Source organism: Culex pipiens, chromosome 3 (genome assembly GCF_016801865.2).
Source record: "Culex pipiens pallens isolate TS chromosome 3, TS_CPP_V2, whole genome shotgun sequence".
Lineage (NCBI taxonomy): Eukaryota > Metazoa > Arthropoda > Insecta > Diptera > Culicidae > Culex > Culex pipiens.
In genome coordinates, this window is record NC_068939.1 from 31,510,220 (window position 1) to 31,529,559 (window position 19,340).

The window sequence follows — 19,340 nt, forward strand, 5'->3', positions numbered from 1 at the left end:
CCATCTCCCAGCGGAAACCAACCGTTTAACAATCCATTGCCAGGAGCCTTGCAATGATAATGGAAATTTGTCATGCCATGAATCTGTGTCTGCAAAATTAATAAACCTTTTCTTCTCCGTTTCTGTACCTGGGAGTGGGTGGACCCCCCTTGGAAAGGTCAACCTTTTCCGACGAAGTCCCCCCACGTGGTTCCCAGAAAGAAAGATGCTCCATTACAGATGGGCTGCCGACGACTGCAATGAGTTTCGCGAGCAGAGAAAAAGTAAATTAAAAGAACATTTTGGGGTATAAATATCCATTACAGCGAAATACGACCGTGGGTTCCGGCTGAGAATTTGATCTGGTAGGCTTTTCGCCTGAAAATTTGGTGGAATTTTCCACATGGTTTTCCACATTCAAGCAAAGTTGATCCTAGATGTTTTAAACGAAAACCATCTGATAACATGAGGAACTCAATTTAGTCAGACAATGGGGAAGAATACAAATCACACCACTTGAAAAACAGATAAAAAAAACAAGATTCCAGGCAGCCCTTTCCCTTTTCTTAATCTTAATAACGCCGAGCAAATCCCCAGCAATCATCCTTTATTAACTCCCCTGTCTCGGGCTCCCGTTTCGCTTCCACATCAGATCAGACTCAGTTACTTCGCTCTCCTTTTATGGAGCAGCTGGTATGTGGAATGTTAACCCTCAAATGTTCAGCAGACGTTTCAATACTGCTGCATACATTTCGCATTGTTAGAGTATTTTCATCAAAAAACAGCTCACTATAGTGTAATACTTAAAATACTTGAAATACTTAAAATACTTAAAATACTTAAAATACTTAAAATACTTAAAATACTTAAAATACTTAAAATACTTAAAATACTTAAAATACTTAAAATACTTAAAATACTTAAAATACTTAAAATACTTAAAATACTTAAAATACTTAAAATACTTAAAATACTTAAAATATTTAAAATACTTAAAATATTTAAAATACTTCAAATACTTCAAATACTTCAAATACTTAAAATACTTAAAATACTTCAAATACTTCAAATACTTCAAATACTTCAAATACTTCAAATACTTCAAATACTTCAAATACTTCAAATACTTCAAATACTTCAAATACTTCAAATACTTCAAATACTTCAAATACTTCAAATACTTCAAATACTTCAAATACTTCAAATAACAAAAATACAAATGTTCAAACCATGGCTTGTTATTCCATTTTTATATCTATTTTTTATATAATAATAAATAACAATAATAATAATGAATGTTAGGTTCTTTTGAAATGTTAGCCTTGAATAAAAAAATTTCAAAACATTAATTTCGAAATTATCACAAAATTTCACAATTGTTCATTTTTTAACATTGAATATTGGACCGTAATTTGCTGAAACTGTGGTTTGGATGACCCCTAAAAAACTCTAAAGTAATTTTATTGGAAATTTTCTGAAATTTTCGAATTTTATTTTATTTCAAAAGTTGATAATCGAAAATTTTCAGTTAAAAATTAAATTTTATAATGGCTATATCTTGACAACGGTGCAAATTATGTACTTTTCGATTACAAATTTGATTTTATTTTTTTTATTTTCCAAAAAAAAACATTTCTTTTTAAATCATAACTCGGCGGCAAATGTTTTGTTCATACTTCTCTTTGGCTGAACATTTTTGGTGTTTGTCCCTAAACTTAAAAACAATCAAAAATAAAGAAAAATGGATTTTGGAAAATTGTTTTTTTTTTTGTAAAGAAAAATTAATTTAAATGCTGGCAAATTGTTGTTTTTTTTGTACCTGTTTTTTTCTGAATAGTCCTTATCACTACTTACTACTTTGCCGAAGACAACAAATCGATCAGTGTTTTTTCTTCAAAAATTACAGAATTTCGAATATTTACAGTATGTAAAAAAAGTATGTACACATTTTGCTCAAATAGTTTAGTTTACGACTTATTTATGAAGATTTTGGAATGAAAATATAAAATTTGAAAAATATTAATTTTGTAAGTTGGTATCAGCCTGATTTTAATCCATCGATTTTTCGAAAAGAATGGAACTTTCAAAATTTAATAACAACAAATTCAATATATTTTAAATACATGCCCTCTAAATTTGAAGCGCTTCCCTACAAGATGCCAGTTGGAATTTTCTTTTCACCCCCATAGTCATGCTTGCTAACTTCGTGTGGTGGCCCACTTTTTTACGGCACTTCTTTTCAAAAGGAAAGCTGCCAAAGCTTCCGCGTCTTGGTGAAAAGCAGACACAGTAATAAAGCGTACGCTGGAGAATTTTCCCTCTGGGAGGGAAAGTTGACGCCGGAGAAACCCTTCCAACCAGCCTTTTCCATCATGCGAGCTCGAGTTAAAGCGTTTAATCTTGTTCGTCCCATCTCGACATAACTGGAAGCCACTTCTTGGGAGATTTTGCTTGAAAGGGGGTTTAACTTGAATTTGTAAACATTTGTTTGATGGTGCTCTTTGCTGGTTGATGATTTGAGCACTTCATTAAGAGGGTGTTAACAAGATTTTGTTTGGAAAATTGCAGATAAATTTCCCGAAAATTAATTTCAACTCTTCCTATCAATACTCTGCATAAGCCATCTAGAAAACGCATAGCTTTCTGACATTTGATTTCCTTTTTCCACGCCCAAAACGAAATTCTTTCTAAATTGGATTCGCAGCAGATTGTTCTTTGACACCCACCCACCTATTTCAACCCACTCCCGGTCGCTGAAATATTCATATGACATGGTGGAAATGAGTGTTCCTTCCCCCCCACCATACCCTCAAGCCCACATTTTCTGCGACACCATTGGCAGATGCTTTTCATCTGCTTTTAATTCACTTTGGCTCATTTTACACGGCTCGAGCGAACGATTTGTGCCCACCCACATTGAGCTGGGAAATCTCTTCTCTGATGCTGAAAACTGAGTGGGAGTGCGGGATAAATTCAATTAGATTATTTTTTTCTTTTGTGCTGCACTGTTGGCAGAAAGGGCTCTAACATTCTAGAATTATTTTAAATAACAAATCATATTTAGAAGTAATTGGAACAGAATTTTTTTATAATTATTTGAAGTTTGTGGAGCTCTAATTTTTCAAAATAGTTCAGCAAAAAAATAAACAAAACTATCTGAATTGGATTTGTTTTGTGAATCAATAAATTAATCAAAAAGATATATTTTCCTAAAATTTACATCATTTCCAACCTTTGGTCACAAATTTAAATAGATTTAAAAATTATACTAGCGTCGAGGAAAATAAACTTTAAAAAATATTATAATTGGCCTCAATGGATTTAAAAAAATACATGAAGAAAAGTTTAAAAAAATCCTGATATTCATAATCGAATGGGTGTCAATTATTATGGTTATGATCACGGAACACAATAATTTTTTTTAATTCCCTTTTCATTACAAATACTCAGCTTTTCTTGTGTCATTTTTAGTATTTTAATTTGCATAAATCTTACTTCTCGGTTTTTTTTTAATTTGTATTTATTCAGGTTTTCTTTTCCATGTTCATTCATTCAGTTAAAATAATATTGAGTGTCAATCACAATCACAATCGATGACTTTTCACCTCAATTTTAAAAACTAGCAACATTCATTTATTATGAAATATTGTAGCTTTCGCTATTCAATAATTTCAAATGTAGGAGGTCCTACATGTACAAAAGAGAAAAGGGATCTTACATCTTGCTTGTTTCTGATTGCATTTGGTTTACTCTACCACCTTCAATCATAACCTATTGCCTATCTTGTTTGTTTCCCAAAAAAATGTATTTTTTAAATTTTCGATGATTTATTCGATTTAAGGGAATAAAAAATACATCTGAGCCATAGTGCGTGATAGTGCAAATTCTTGTTTGGGAGATAAGAATTTTTGAAAATGTGTGTTTGTAAATTGTGTTTGTGAAGTAAAATTTTAAATTTCTTTTTTTTGTATTTAAAAAAAATCTTCTTGAAAGAAAACCAACCAACCAATTTTCTCACTGGAACTTTGAATTTCAGACCATTAATTTCTGAGACACAGCCTAACAAAGAAATCGAATCGATAAAAATGACCTGTAATTTTCAAATGACGATATCTCGGAAAGTATTCCGATTTTCAACGTAAAAGAAAAAAAACTTTTGTGACATTTTCTGATCTCTTCAATAAAAATATTTCAAAAGTTTTATAATTTGGTCTTAAGCATGGAAATAGGAAAATCATTAACTATGAGACCTTTTCAAAAGTAAACATTTTAAAAACAACGAGCTTAGCCCCTAAACTACGCTAAAATGATTTAGAATTTTTAAATCCAAGATGGTGGCCAAGTGGCGGTGATGCAATATTGAAAAAATGCATTTTATTTTTTAATAGGCAATCACAACTCAAATTTGACTAAAATGGGGTCATAGAATTCAAATTTAATGTTAAAAACAAGAAAATTAAAAAAATCGAAAACAATTTTGTTTTGTTCGTGATTCGATTATCCGAAGTCCCATACAAACCTTCGGATAATCGAACTTCGGATAATCGAACTTCGGATAATCGATTTCGGATAATCGAGGCTTCGGATAATCAAGTCTGGACTGTATTTTGTTGCAAAATATTAACCAAAACCGGGATCAGAACAATTTTCAATAAATTTCAAATTTCCCGGGAACTTAGTTGAAAATTTCCCGTTTTCCGGGAATTTTGTAACCCCGGGAAATTGGACGCTCTACATCGGACCAATACTTTCCATCTCATCGGTTGAAAATTGTAGGCTGATTAAAAAAATAATTTTCTTCGATTTTTAGTGATTTTCCGATTTTTAAAGCTTCAGAGACAAAATAATAGAAAAAATTTCTCAGTTTTTGAAAAAAAAAAATAATCAAGGGTGCTTTAAAATTCAAAAAAACGTAACAGAAATCGAAAATTTATGCCTCAAAGTAGCTATAACATGTTAAGTACTTTTCGATTGCAAATTTAATTTTGTTTTTAAATTAATTTTTGGCCAGGTTTTCAATATTTTCCAAAAAAACACGATTCTTTCAAAATTCATGTTTTCTAAACCATAAGCTGCAGCATCACGCACTATAGCTCAGAAGATGTCTTTTTAGTGTGTACTTATTTTTTCCCGAAAAGTCCTTGTCATCTACAACTTTGCCGAAGACACCAAACGATCAGATTTTTCGTAACAAGATTTCATACATTTTCATACCAGCCCCCAAAATTGTATGGAACTTTTAATGCAAATTGCTTCTTTCGACATGCGGAATGCATGAAAAAAGAATCATCCAAATGCTTTAAGATTTAAAATTTAAATCACTGTAAAAACAATTTTTACCAGTGCCAACGCCAAACTCGGCAAATAGATTTCCAACGCAGGGTGTCAAAATTTGAGCTGCATTAGTGTGCCATCATTGCTAAGCTATCGTACCATATCACGAACGTCGAGGGGGTGTCGCTTAGTAAACAACACTCTACTCTCAACTTCGACGATGCCAGTTGCAAAAATGACAGCCGTATATAATTTCCTCATGTCATTCCCTTCTCACTTTCCAAATACAGACACGATTTGTGCACGTGTGGGTGGAATAGATTTTTCCAACTTGGGAAGGAAATGGGCTGGTTTCCGGGAAAATTTCACAACTTAATATTCGCAGTGTGAAACCGGGACATGGATAGGGCAACGAGCTAATTATGGAGGCAACTAATTAAGTTTTGTGTCAAGCTGGCATGTGGTTAACTTATTAATTGACTACTGGTTAGACATCGTGGAGAGAGGTGGTATTTTTAGAATTCTGGCAACGCGATTTGACACAACATTAGCTGATGGATTTTGTAAAGCTAGTGTACTTTTGAAAATTGAAACAAAATATTTATAACGTATAAAATGATGTTTCAATCTAAACATAATCAAATAAAACTCTTTAATTTTCATTATCCACCTCCATTGCCTACTTCCTGGCCCTTTACCCCCCATTAGTATGCAACCACCACAACCCTAACCACACAACCACATTGTCCCCACTTTTTTGTTTGGCTTTACTTACGGGTGCTGTCATACTGAACGCCCTTAAATTCGGTCATGCACGGCAGGATGGCCAACGTGGCCGGTGGCGTCCGCGGCCAGCAGGAAACCGAGTCGAAAAACGTCGGGCAGGCCAAATCCGTCAGCAGCTCTTCGGCGGTCCGCTGCAGCACGCAAAGTTCCTCGACGGAAGCGTTGACCTCGGCCGCCGCCGCCAGCAGCATACTGTCCGCAAACGGTAGTTGAGATAGGTCACCGGCACCACTTCCGGAACCGCCGGCATTCCAGAACGGGGTAGATTCTAGCATTTCTGGTTTAATTTCACTGTTTCACTTTAAATTGTATTTTTTGTCACATTTATTTTCCTCTAGCCATTTTTCTCCTGAAAATCAAAACAATTTGGCAACACTGCAAATTTTTCCGCTAATTAATCCCATAAAAAATAATTCCCTCTTCACTTCCAATCTTGACCCGAAACTCAAATCGTCCAAATGACTAATCGCGTTTCCGGTCCGTTCAAGACTGAATTGTTTGGTGGCGGCTGGGCCCAAGAAAAGTCCGTCTTTTTGTTTTAATGGCTTGGTCCGCACACGACTTCGTAATTCCCGGAAAATGGCAGCAAGCGAAAAGGACCGGCCGGGGGAGAGCAAACATCAAGCGATAACAAGGGCCTTCCCTTTCCAGCCGTCCGTCCCCAGAGGATACCACCCCCACCAGTATTGAAGAGTGTAGCCGGCCGGTGGAATGGAACTGACTTTTTGGAGTCCTTTTGCGTGCAGTTTACTTTAGAGGATGGGGAGCGCATTGTAGGAATAACGAATGAAGATATTTTAATGAATAATATGTAGTAAAATTTTCGTTGCAGTTATGCTTTAAAACTCAAAAGATATCTTCTGGTATCTATGCCATTGAAACACAACCAGACAATAAAAAAACAAACGTAAAATATTCCAGATATTTTACATAGATATATTTTTAAGTGCCTCTTAAAATTAAATCAATAAGAAAAAAATCAATTTATGTGTTAAGCAGAGAAATGCTTCTGAGAAAGAGCATTTTTGCACATTTAATTTTTGTACATTGATATGTATGAAAATTTGTGTGAACCTGTTTTAATAACCAAAAAAGACATTTTACATCATCAGTTCGTTCATACAAGTATCCATACAATTTAAGCAGATGTCACTACAAAAAGGTTATTAAAATATTCAAAAATCTGTATTTTGAAAAAGTTCTTAAACCATATCAAATGTGAAACAAATGAAAACTTCGAAAATATTTTTTTCGAAAGATTGGATAATTGTATGATGGTTTCATAAAACAGTATATCTGCATTTATTGGTCCGATTTCAATGAAATTTTCTGATCTCTTCGAACCGAATGTTGTCAGATATGGTCAAGCTTGGTCATAACTTTTAAAGATTGATAATGAAATATGTAAATAATATAAATGGCGGAAATCAGAAAACTTTGAATATATTATAAAAGCTTGATATTTTAAATCAAAATTATATTATATGAAGCAAAATTCATTCAATCTTGATTCAAGCAGGTTTGAAATTTCTAATTTAGTTAGTAAATGTAAATATTGGTCAAATTTTTATTACAGGTGATGATAATAAGATTTAGATTAGTAAGTTTATAAAAAAATGCTGATAAAAAAAAATGAAGCTCCAAACAGCAATCACTGATTACATACTCAATACTTTATTCAAATGGAAAATTTACTCACTTCAATTATTTAATTCTCTCTCCTGATTGCTTCCTCCAACCACGGTCTCTGTAATATTGGCTCAAAGAAATTCGACTATCCACTGGATGTTAATTTTACAAGGCTTTTTGCTATATTTCTATCATTAAAAATAAACAAATTATTTGAAAAAAGTGAGCAATTTCGTTAAAACAACTCACAATAGACTTTCTAAATAAATTTAAAAAGTTCTGATAGAAAACTTTATAGTTACAAAATTAGCATAGAGTTTTGAGCTAGTTGTAGTGCTATACACGGAAAAAAGTCAATTCTTGAAATCGTGAACTGAGTTCATGAATTTGAGAACCACGAAGAAATATATTCACGTTTATAGTGCAAATGCCACATACTCATGAAAACATTCCTTGATTTTTTTTTTCTGTCAAAGCATGACAAATAATGTCCAGGGCATTCGTGGAAATTCTTGTTGAATGCTGTTATTTAAAAAATATTGTTGTTTGGACAGCTGAAAATTATAAACCGTGCTTGCAACTGTTGTGTACAAGGTGTGTATAAGTTTCAAATACATTTAAAAACATTTGTTAAGGTGAATGTTCTACTCATTCATATGTCGGTTCTAATCATGGTAAAGAAAAAATAATTCCAAATTTCAAGCCGTTTTATAACAAGAAAATCTCAAAATACTTTAAGCATGATATCTTAAACACAAAATTTTTAGATAGGTTTCTACCACACTGAAAAAAATATTCTATTTTCAGTTATTAGCAATGTAATTAAGCTTAAATCTGTAAGCCCTTACATCCAATTGAAATGTGGTCAAAGACAAACTTATGGGAAATTGGACGAGCTTTCCGGTAAAAATATTTTAGAGACTGAAAAACCAAGTCTGTCATATAGAAATTTCCAAAAACCTCCAAAAACCCATTTTTTTAACATTTTTATTTTTAAAACCGCTGTATCTTCACAAGGATTGGACATAGGACAATGGTCAATATGGAGACTTTTATGTAAAATTGTCTGGGGAATCTATTCCCACTGACGGTTTTTGAAAATTTCGACGTTTAGACCATTTTTCAAAAAAACAGTTTCAGTAAATGATTTTTGTATTTTTTTAGGAGAGACATACCATCCTGCATTTTTCATCAGTCTTTTGGTAACATCTTAGGCTATCTCCTCAAAAATTTTGAACGAAAAAAAATCGTGACATCACCTTTAAATTTAAGTTTTAAACTTAAAAATCAAAAAATCTCATATAAGTGGCGTGTATTTTTGTTTCAGTGTATTTTTTCAGAAAGCTCGTGCAATTTCCTACAAGTTTGTCTTTGACCACTTTTTGATACGACGCAACGGCTTCGAGATGCAGTCATTTTTAAATTGCAAAATACAAAAATATTTAAATACCTTACACCCTTTTCAAATGCTGTTTTCGAGAACTATTGGCTCCATATACACAAGTATGACTTATATAGGTCTAGGATAATATGTCTTAAAAGTTTCATTGAAATCGGAGAGAGTCGGGTACAAAAGTACCAGAAAAAATCCTGATTTGAGCTGGAATTGCTCATAACCTTATATCATTAAAAATGAAAATAGTTACACTGTGAAAGGCAGGATTTATAGTTTACAATCGTGTGTAGTAGTTTTTCAATAAAATAAAAATTTTATGCAACAATTCAAACTTAGATGAGGGCGACGAAAAAAATCGTTTGTTAAAACATGTATCAAACTTATATGACTATTTTGTTTCATTTATAAAACTAAAAAAAAAAAACAAAGATTGAATAAAGAAGCCACAATTTCAACATTCTAATGAAAAAAAGTATGTAAAATGCATAATACAGCATTATACAGTCGGTTTGCAATAATTTGTTTAAAAAACTTTTTGCGATACTGTACATCGAAATTTCACTAAAACTCAAAATATTGATGAATAAATAGCTCTAAAAAAACAGATAGCTCTAAAAATAATCAATGAATTTTTTAGGTTTCTTTGAAAATAAATTGTTTGCCCTCCGATTTTTCGGAACGAATTTTAAGGTAGACAAAAACAATAAAAAATAATTGCAACAGCCTAAAATATAACAAATGTGTGACAAGAGCAGAACTGTAATAATGTTAAGCATTTTTTGAAATCTAAAAAAAAAATTGGGCTTTAAATTTGAACCAAAGCTTGATTTTTTTTTTGCATTGAAAATAATAAAATTCATAGTGTAAATTTGTAATAATTATATCATTAACCCTCTACAACCCAACCCCGCCTTTAGACGGGCTTCGATTTAAATAATCCAGTTTTCAACAAATTTTTGATCTTTAAAAAGCATTGGAAAGAAGAACTCTTACAATTTTTGAAAATTTATGGGTTGGATGACTTGTTTTATGTGACATTGCCAATGTTTTTGAAAATGTAATTTTTTTAGGGGCCAACTTTGGCTATGTTTTTTACTAATATTTCCTATTTTTTAAGTAAAAAGAAATATTCAGTAATTTTTCTGGTGTCCCAGACTATGCCTCTACGCACTTTTTTACAATTTAAATGATAATGGTTCCATTTTATCAGGGATGGAATAATCGCAAAAAAAATCAATTTCGCTTGCAAACTTTCTTCACCCGCGAAAGAGAGAGGAGGCAAATCACGCAAAAAAAAATCGCTCCCGAAAATCTTCAACAAAATCAATCTGCTGATGATTTTTTCTGAATTTCCTTGTCAGCACCACTTAATAATATTTATTTCACTTTGTTTACACACATTGCCCATCTACAAAATGTGACAAGTCATTTTTCGACGTGTGACAGTAAACTTGCAAGTGTAGTAGTGAAAAGGATATTCCACCGAATAATCAAGATGATGATTTTTTTAGATTCTTTTTACCGATCTTTCGTGCGCGAGAGAGGAGAGCCATGCTCCTTTCGGATTTTTTTCTCTTGACGAACGTCCAGAGATTTTCTTTTGATGATGATTAGGGTTAGTGAAATTTCACGATTTCGCGGACCGCGTGAAATCCGCGAAATTTGGCTTTTTCCGCGAAATCCCGTGAAATTTTATGTTTGTGTGAAAATGTAATTCAAATTCAAATAGGAATAAAAATAATTGTATGAACGACTGTAGAATTAAGCGAGTGAATACCCTGGTTTAATTACTAATATAGGGTTAGTGATTTTTGACGATTTCGTGGATGGCGTGAAATTCTTAAATTTTATCAATTTTCTCAAATATTTTTTTTAATAACAACTTAATAAATATTTCATCCATAAAGACTATTTAATTAAATTTTATTAGTTTTCAATTAAAAAGCTTGAATATATGTATGTCAAGTTGATATGAACCATTTGAAAACATGTTCAGATTTTTTAGTTTTTTTAGAAACTAACTAAATTTAGTTATATTTTCATTCGCTGTAATACAAATTTTACTGATTTTTTATTTGAAAGGTATAATTTCGAAAAGATTAAAAGAATCAAACTTTGTTTTATTCAAAATAAAATGAAGAGTATTTTTTATCTTTGAAATCACATATTGAAACATTTAAATTTTGTGATATTTGTTTACTTGGGTGGATGATTACCGTGAAAGTTAAAAATACTACTTTTTTGTTTTCTTTTTTCATTTAGAATCAAAATTTCGATTTTGTTAAAAAAATATATCATTTATGCAAATTGATTTCAAATTTAATTTTGAAAAGTGAGCTAAAATCCTTAAACATATGTTTAATGGGTTAAATGTCGCAGAAAATTCAATTTATTTTACTAATTTCGGTCATTCGATTTTTTTTGTATTTTTTAATCCGACTGAAACTTTTTTGGTGCCTTCGGTATGCCCAAAGAAGCCATTTTGCATCATTAGTTTGTCCATATAATTTTCCATACAAATTGAAAAATGAATGATGTATGAAAATTCAAAAATCTGTATCTTTTGAAGGAATTTTTTGATCGATTTGGTGTCTTCGGCAAAGTTGTAGGTATGGATACGGCCTACACTGGAAAAAAATGATACACGGTAAAAAAATTTGGTGATTTTTTTATTTTACTTTTTATCACTAAAACTTGATTTACAAAAAAACACTATTTTTATTTTTTTTGATATGTTTTAGAGGACATAAAATGCCAACTTTTCAGAAATTTCCAGGTTGTGCAAAAAATCATTGACCGAGTTATGAATTTTTTAATCAATACTGATTTTTTCAAAAAATCGAAATTTTGGTCGTAAAAATTTTTCAACTTCATTTTTCGATGTAAAATCAAATTTGCAATCAAAAAGTACTTTAGTGAAATTTTGATAAAGTGCACCGTTTTCAAGTTATAGCCATATTTAAGTGACTTTTTTGAAAAGAGTCGCAGTTTTTCATTTTTTAAAATTAGTGCACATGTTTGCCCAGTTTTGAAAAAAATATTTTTGAAAAGCTGAGAAAATTTTCTATATTTTGCTTCTTCGGACTTTGTTAATACGACCCTTAGTTGCTGAGAAATTGCCATGCAAAGGTTTAAAAACAGGAAAATTGATGTTTTCTAAGTCTCATCCAAACAACCCAACATTTTTCAATGTCGATATCTCAGCAACTAATGGTCCGATTTACAATGTTAAAATGTGAAACATTCGTGAAATTTTCCGATCTTTTCGAAAAAAATATTTTCAAATTTTTTAAATCAAGACTAACATATCAAAAGGGCGTAACATTGAATGTTTGGTCTTTTTGAAATGTTAGTCTTGATTTGAAAATTTTAAAAATATTTTTTTCGAAAAAATCGGAAAATTTCACAAATGTTTCATATATTAACATTGAAAATAAGACCATTAGTTGCTGAGATATTGACGATAGAAAATGGTGGGTTGTTTGGGTGAGACTTAGAAAACATCAATTTTCCTGTTTTCAAGCCTTTGCATTGCAATATCTCAGCAACTAAAGGTCGTATCAACAAAGTCCGAAGAAGCAAAATATAGAGAATTTTCTCAGCTTTTCAAAAATATTTTTTTCAAAACTGGGCAAACATGTGCACTAATTTTAAAAAATGAAAAACTGCGACTATTTTCAGAAAAGTCACCTAAATATGGATTTAACTTGAAAACGGTGCACTTTATCAAAATTTCACTAAAGTACTTTTTGATTGCAAATTTGATTTTACATCGAAAAATGAAGTTGAAAAATTTTTACGACCGAAATTACAATTTTTCGAAAAAATCAGTATTGATTAAAAAATTTATAACTCGGTCAATGATTTTTTGCACAACCTGAAAATTTCTGAAAAGTTGGCATTTTATGTCCTCTAAAACATATCAAAAAATAAAAAAAATTAAAAATAGTGTTTTTTTGTAAATCAAGTTTTAGTGATAAAAAATTAAATTAAAAAATCACCAAATTTTTTTTACCGTGTATCATTTTTCTCCAGTGTAGTCCATATCCATACCTACAACTTTGCCGAAGACACCAAATCGATCAAAAAATTCCTTCAAAAAATACAGATTTTTGAATTTTCATACATCATTTTGGTATGGACATCTGCCAAATTTGTATGGAAAATTATATGGACAAACTAATGATGCAAAATGGCTTCTTTGGGCATACCGAAGGCACCAAAAAAGTTTCAGTCGGATTAAAAAATACAAAAATTAAAATTGCAGAAAAAAGACCGATTTCGTAGAGAATTGCTCTAATTTTACTCTCAGTTCAGTAAATGAGAATACGCGTGCCCTACATTTTGTTTCAAAATATATATAAAGCCCATCTATATAACAAGTAGAAACTTTTTTGAAAATTTGGAGATTTTTTTTGTGACACGTTTAAATTTAGTGATTTTTTTTAGTTTATTAAAGAATAATAAATAATGAAGCATAAAAAGTAGTTTATGTGGTTTTAAACATAAAATTTTCAGAGTTATTTTAACATTTTTCACGTTCCGCGAAATTTGCGTGAAATTTGGTGTTTTGAAATTAAGGTCCCCGTGAAATTTGCAATTTTCGAGCGTGAAAAATCACTAAGCCTAATGATGATTATTCCATCGCTGCATTTTATAGCAGAAAATGTGAAAACAAGCAAAAAATTTAAAAAGTAACTGTAAAAACATGAAAAAATTAGATAGGCAATATGTAATGATAAGAGGTGGTAGAAAAGGCAAAATACTACCAAAATCAAACATAAACTAAACAAGATAAATGCAAATTAAAATACAAAAAATAAAACAAGAAAAACATAAAACAAGACAAGTTATGTTTTTCGTATAACAAAAGTTGCTCAAAATGACCTCCTTAACTCAGGAAAATAAAAAACTACGAAAAAAAAATTTGGGCAGTAGAGGGTTAAACTCCAAATGCTTTCAAATATTTTATTTTTTTTACAGGTGAAAAAACTTAATAACATCTTTTGAAATTTGAAGGTTTCGGCGGAATTTCTGATTTTTTTTATTAAGATAATTTCTATCATTTGCTTGGTAAAGCAAACAAGGTTGCAACAGTATAAAAACAAATATATTTCATGCTCAATGACAAAATGCTTAATTTCAACTTTTATATTCCTTGATTGATAAATACTTAACTAGAAAAACAAACTGTTAATATTACATTTCGAAAATTCTATTAATTATTTCATAAGAGAATTTTGAAATAATTTTTTGCGTTTAAATTGGATAAATAATGTCAAATGTTTTTGTACGAAACGATAATCACATTAAAACAAATGAAATCTCTCCACCATCTTTTTCCACCCTAGCGTCGGCAGTGAAAATTTTCCACCAATTGTCCACTTTTTTCTTTGCACCTTCCCACCAAGAGTTCCTAGCAATGTGCGCCTAACGATTATTTCGACCAGTCCGACTGGTTGGCCTATTGTTTCGCTCTTTTCTCCTCCAATTGGCACCATAACATACTCGTGACACTACACAACGACACTTACAACATTTCGCCCCTGCTCGTCGTTGAGTGTCACGTTCGTTTTCTTCGTGATAATTTCCCCCCAGTCAACCACTACTAAACGCACCCATCATCACACTTTTCCGAACTTTTTTGCACTCGCACGTGTCACCACTCACACTAATCAAATGATGATGTTTTGGGGGCCGATGATCACGGAGTCTGAAAGTGCAAAACAAGAGAGAGCGAGAAAAACAAGACATAAGAATTGATGGTCAAGAAAGGTGGGAGAAAGGTTGGCGCAGAAGATCACGTTACGGTGCCAGTTCAAGTGTACGAAAATTGGCCGTTTTATTTTCTCGTTAGCAAATTACTTTCCGCGAACATTGTTTCCAAGTGGCAATTGTGGAGCGTTCTTCGGGTGAGAGCCAGGTAGCAGCAGATTGAGCTGTTTTAAATTGGCTGCTTAAAAGGTCGTTAAACTTTAGTGTTTTCGCGCTTAAAAGGAAGATATAATATTCAATTAGGATTTGGCTTTAAAATTTCTGAATAACAACTCAAATTTTTTCAAGGATAATTTCTGGATAAAAATGACACGGTTCATACAAAAGCTGTCAAACGGATTAAAGAGAATGAAAATACTGAAAGACAAAGGCCAAAATTAAGTATCCTCCTTAGAGCATTTTCAACCATTTACACGCTCAATTTCCACCCAGACAGCTTGTCGGTCTTCTAACAAAGTGTTGCGACAGCAGAAACAGCAAGCAGCATCCGGCAGGATGGCCGGAAGTTAATCGTCGACAGCTGACTCATCGTCAGCGGAGAGTTGCAACACTTTCCACATGCACAGGCAACATAATCCTGAACCTAAGCCCACCCCACCAAGAAAATGTCGTGCCCACCGTGTGACATTGTTGAACAATTCTTCAGGAAATCAATGATTATACTTTTTTTTCAAAAATATTTGTATTTTTGTATTTTTGTATTTTTGTATTTTTGTATTTTTGTATTTTTGTATTTTTGTATTTTTGTATTTTTGTATTTTTGTATTTTTGTATTTTTGTATTTTTGTATTTTTGTATTTTTGTATTTTTGTATTTTTGTATTTTTGTATTTTTGTATTTTTGTATTTTTGTATTTTTGTATTTTTGTATTTTTGTATTTTTGTATTTTTGTATTTTTGTATTTTTGTATTTTTGTATTTTTGTATTTTTGTATTTTTGTATTTTGTATTTTTGTATTTTTGTATTTTTGTATTTTTGTATTTTTGTATTTTTGTATTTTTGTATTTTTGTATTTTTGTATTTTTGTATTTTTGTATTTTTGTATTTTTGTATTTTTGTATTTTTGTATTTTTGTATTTTTGTATTTTTGTATTTTTGTATTTTTGTATTTTTGTATTTTTGTATTTTTGTATTTTTGTATTTTTGTATTTTTGTATTTTTGTATTTTTGTATTTTTGTATTTTTGTATTTTTGTATTTTTGTATTTTTGTATTTTTGTATTTTTGTATTTTTGTATTTTTGTATTTTTGTATTTTTGTATTTTTGTATTTTTGTATTTTTGTATTTTTGTATTTTTGTATTTTTGTATTTTTGTATTTTTGTATTTTTGTATTTTTGTATTTTTGTATTTTTGTATTTTTGTATTTTTGTATTTTTGTATTTTTGTATTTTTGTATTTTTGTATTTTTGTATTTTGTATTTTTGTATTTTTGTATTTTTGTATTTTTGTATTTTTGTATTTTTGTATTTTTGTATTTTGTATTTTTGTATTTTTGTATTTTTGTATTTTAATATTTTAGTATTTTAGTATTTTAGTATTTTTGTATTTTTGTATTTTTGTATTTTTGTATTTTTGTATTTTTGTATTTTTGTATTTTTGTATTTTTGTATTTTTGTATTTTTGTATTTTTGTATTTTTGTATTTTTGTATTTTGTATTTTTGTATTTTTGTAGTTTTGTATTTTTGTATTTTTGTATTTTTGTATTTTTGTATTTTTGTATTTTTGTATTTTTGTATTTTTGTATTTTTGTATTTTTGTATTTTTGTATTTTGTATTTTTGTATTTTTGTAGTTTTGTATTTTTGTATTTTTGTATTTTTGTTTTTTTTTTTTTGAGCAATCGTTTTCGCAAAGAAATCCCCTCACGTTCGTCGTCGGGCGGAAGTTTTCCACCACTTGACAGCTTTTGTTCTTGGCGTTGAATGGGTTTGTTGTTGTCTGGTGAAAAGTGCACAATTTCAGCGAACCCATCCGACTCAGGTAGTGCGGGCGTAAAACGATACTAAGTCTACCATTTTTAGAGACATTGTTCGAAGATGCAGACAAAATGCAACTTTAAAGGTGCGGACTTCAACGTGGACTAATCTTGTGAAGCAAAGTTAGTTTATGTTGTGGGATGGATTAATTTCCGGTTCAAGGAAAGTGTCGAAGTTGTACAATCAATAATCAGTAATAACTGTCAATTGAATCAAAATAAAGAATCAACTCAAACCATTCGAGATTCAACTTGTTTGAATTGGATTGATTGTTAGAAAGTTCCAAGCGATCTGCCGCTTTTTTTAAAACGGAAAAATTTTGGTTCTTTTTAAAAAAAAATCCCCAAACATTTTTCCAATTTCAATTAATATTAAAATTTCTAATAAGAATTAGAAAGAGTGCATTTTACTCTCAATTCGCTCACTGTACCTTTCTACTCCCAGTCTGAGTGCTTTTTCCTCTCAGATGAGTGCTGCTCTGGGTGTATTTCAGAAAAAGATGATTTTTTCCGTGCAATCCCAGAGCTAAGCGAGTACTTTCCGGTGAGTTTATTTAGATTTGCGCCAAGTGCTGAAAGCTGTGAGTAAACTGTTATCACTCAATAAATGGCAACAATGAAGATCGCGCACTATAACTCATATTTACCGGAGGGCGCATCTCTTGGGCTAGCATCTTTCAAATAAACGAGTTAGCATGTGTTTGTGAAGTGAGTTTTGATAGGATTGTGTGTAGTAATTGAATGTACGGCTCTCTCAAGTGGTTGAGTGCGGTAAACAAATTCTACTCTTGAAAGTTACGCTGCTTGAGTGGCGTTTTGCGCGCGCGCTGGTTGATTCGATTTACTTTCGGTACAGTACACTCTTTCAAAGTCCCTGTTGTGACGTACTGTCCCGGTGTCATGCAAATCTATATTAATGGAGCGCGGTTGGTCAAGTCGGTGTCGATGATACGGCGTGACGACGCAACCGGTTTGTGTGGACGTAAGCACTTGTCAATTAATTGACACTCCTCTTCTCAACAGCTGTTTTACTTGATTGATTAAGTGGATGTAATGAATCAAGGGAAAATTGCTGTTAATTATTTTTTTAAATAATCTTATTTTTGAAGAGATAACAATTATTTTTAAATCAAACTCGAAAAAAAATATTTCAAAAATTAGATAATTTATAATTTACCCAATTTTGAATAAGCAAAGGTGATTGATTAAAAGCGGCACCTTATCGGCACAAGGAAATTATCTGTTTCACGCGACTTCCGAAACTTGTGCGTAAATATAAAGTCATTCAGAAATCATATTAGATCGCGATTGTAAGCATTCTTTGTGCGTGCTAAATTTGGTACTTTTATCAGCAGATCGACTGAGATGTCTGATGAGTTTGATGTTGTTTTGTTTTCAGTTTACTGAAAGTTTTGCTAATTGCAGTTTTTTAGATTTTATTATATTTTTTTTTCTCTATGTATCTGGAGAAGATACTTTTCAAATTATAAAAAAATAATTATGAAGACAATGAATTGCAGAAAAATTCTTCACCGTTGCTGATTCATACCATTATGTATAAAACGTTGCCAGAAGGTTTTGCAGCTCTTTTGTGTGCACACATAATTGCATTGTTCAACTTTTTACTTCAGGTTGAAGCTAGGAGAGCTTCATAAAATATAATAAAAACACTCAGATTTTTTTTTCAAACAATTAACCTCAGTTTGCCTTATTGTGTTTTACTTTTCCAAAGATGCAATTTTTTTCCTCAACTTTACTTTTATTCAAGCCTGTAAGCGAGTAAGAAGTGTGCTCTGTTTTCGGTTTATCATAGTTCAAATATTAATTATTCACCGCCTAATTACTTATCTCTGCGTTTGTTTGCGTTAGTTCTCATCTCAATTTTGGAAGCTCTTCGCAGCATAGCTGCGTCGCATTTTTGTCTGTTTAAAGAGGGAACAAAGCATGTAAAGTTTTATAAGAAGCGATTTGTTTGTTTTTTTTTTAATCATTTTACTTTGTTCGTTTCTTTGTGCTCCATTTGTCGGATGTTTTTTCCTTAAAAGAAAAATAAAATAACGTTGAAAAAAAAACACAAGAATAGACTCGAGAGAAAGCTCAAGCAAAGTTTTGTAGAGTTTGTAAATGTTTGCCCCCTTCTGTGTGGAGAACGGAAGAGATAAGACTCGGGGGAGATTTTGTATTTTTCAAAAGTGATAATGAGAATCAGATAAGTTTGGGAACTTAACCTTCTCTGCAGCCTGTATTATGCTGTTGGCAAACGGGGTAGACTTCCGTGCGCCTGAGCTGAACTGGGTAAATTAATTAATCAAAAAGTCGTATCAAGAATCAACAAAAGATAAAATACAACATCCGATTTCGAAATTCATCTTACTTGAAAATATGTATAACTTAATCGAAGATCATGGTAGAAATTCTTATTTATGGTTTTAAATATCAATATTATTAAGATTTCAAAAAAAAAATAAAAATCAATAAAATAAATGACATTTTAGAAATGATGCCATTGCAAATATTAGTCAACA

The 19,340-nt window shown here is 31.1% G+C and overlaps 1 protein-coding gene across 9 annotated transcripts in view; it reads right to left on the reverse strand.

The window, feature by feature from the left end:
• Positions 1-19,340, reverse strand: part of LOC120422324 (diuretic hormone receptor-like) — a 68,390-nt gene that overhangs the window by 35,945 nt on the left and 13,105 nt on the right. For 7 of the 9 annotated variants that reach the window (XR_008212425.1, XR_008212424.1, XR_008212423.1 and 4 more), the window contains exons 2-3: positions 14,599-14,777; positions 6,029-6,414 (exon numbers count right to left, since the gene is read on the reverse strand). Coding sequence is in view for 6 of the 9 variants with exons in the window: in XM_052709804.1 (XP_052565764.1) it covers positions 6,029-6,314 (286 nt within the window). In the remaining 3 variants the exon portion in view is untranslated. The remainder of the gene's footprint in view (positions 1-6,028; positions 6,415-14,598; positions 14,778-19,340) is intronic. The other 2 variants (XM_052709803.1, XM_039585717.2) reach the window with 2 other exon arrangements.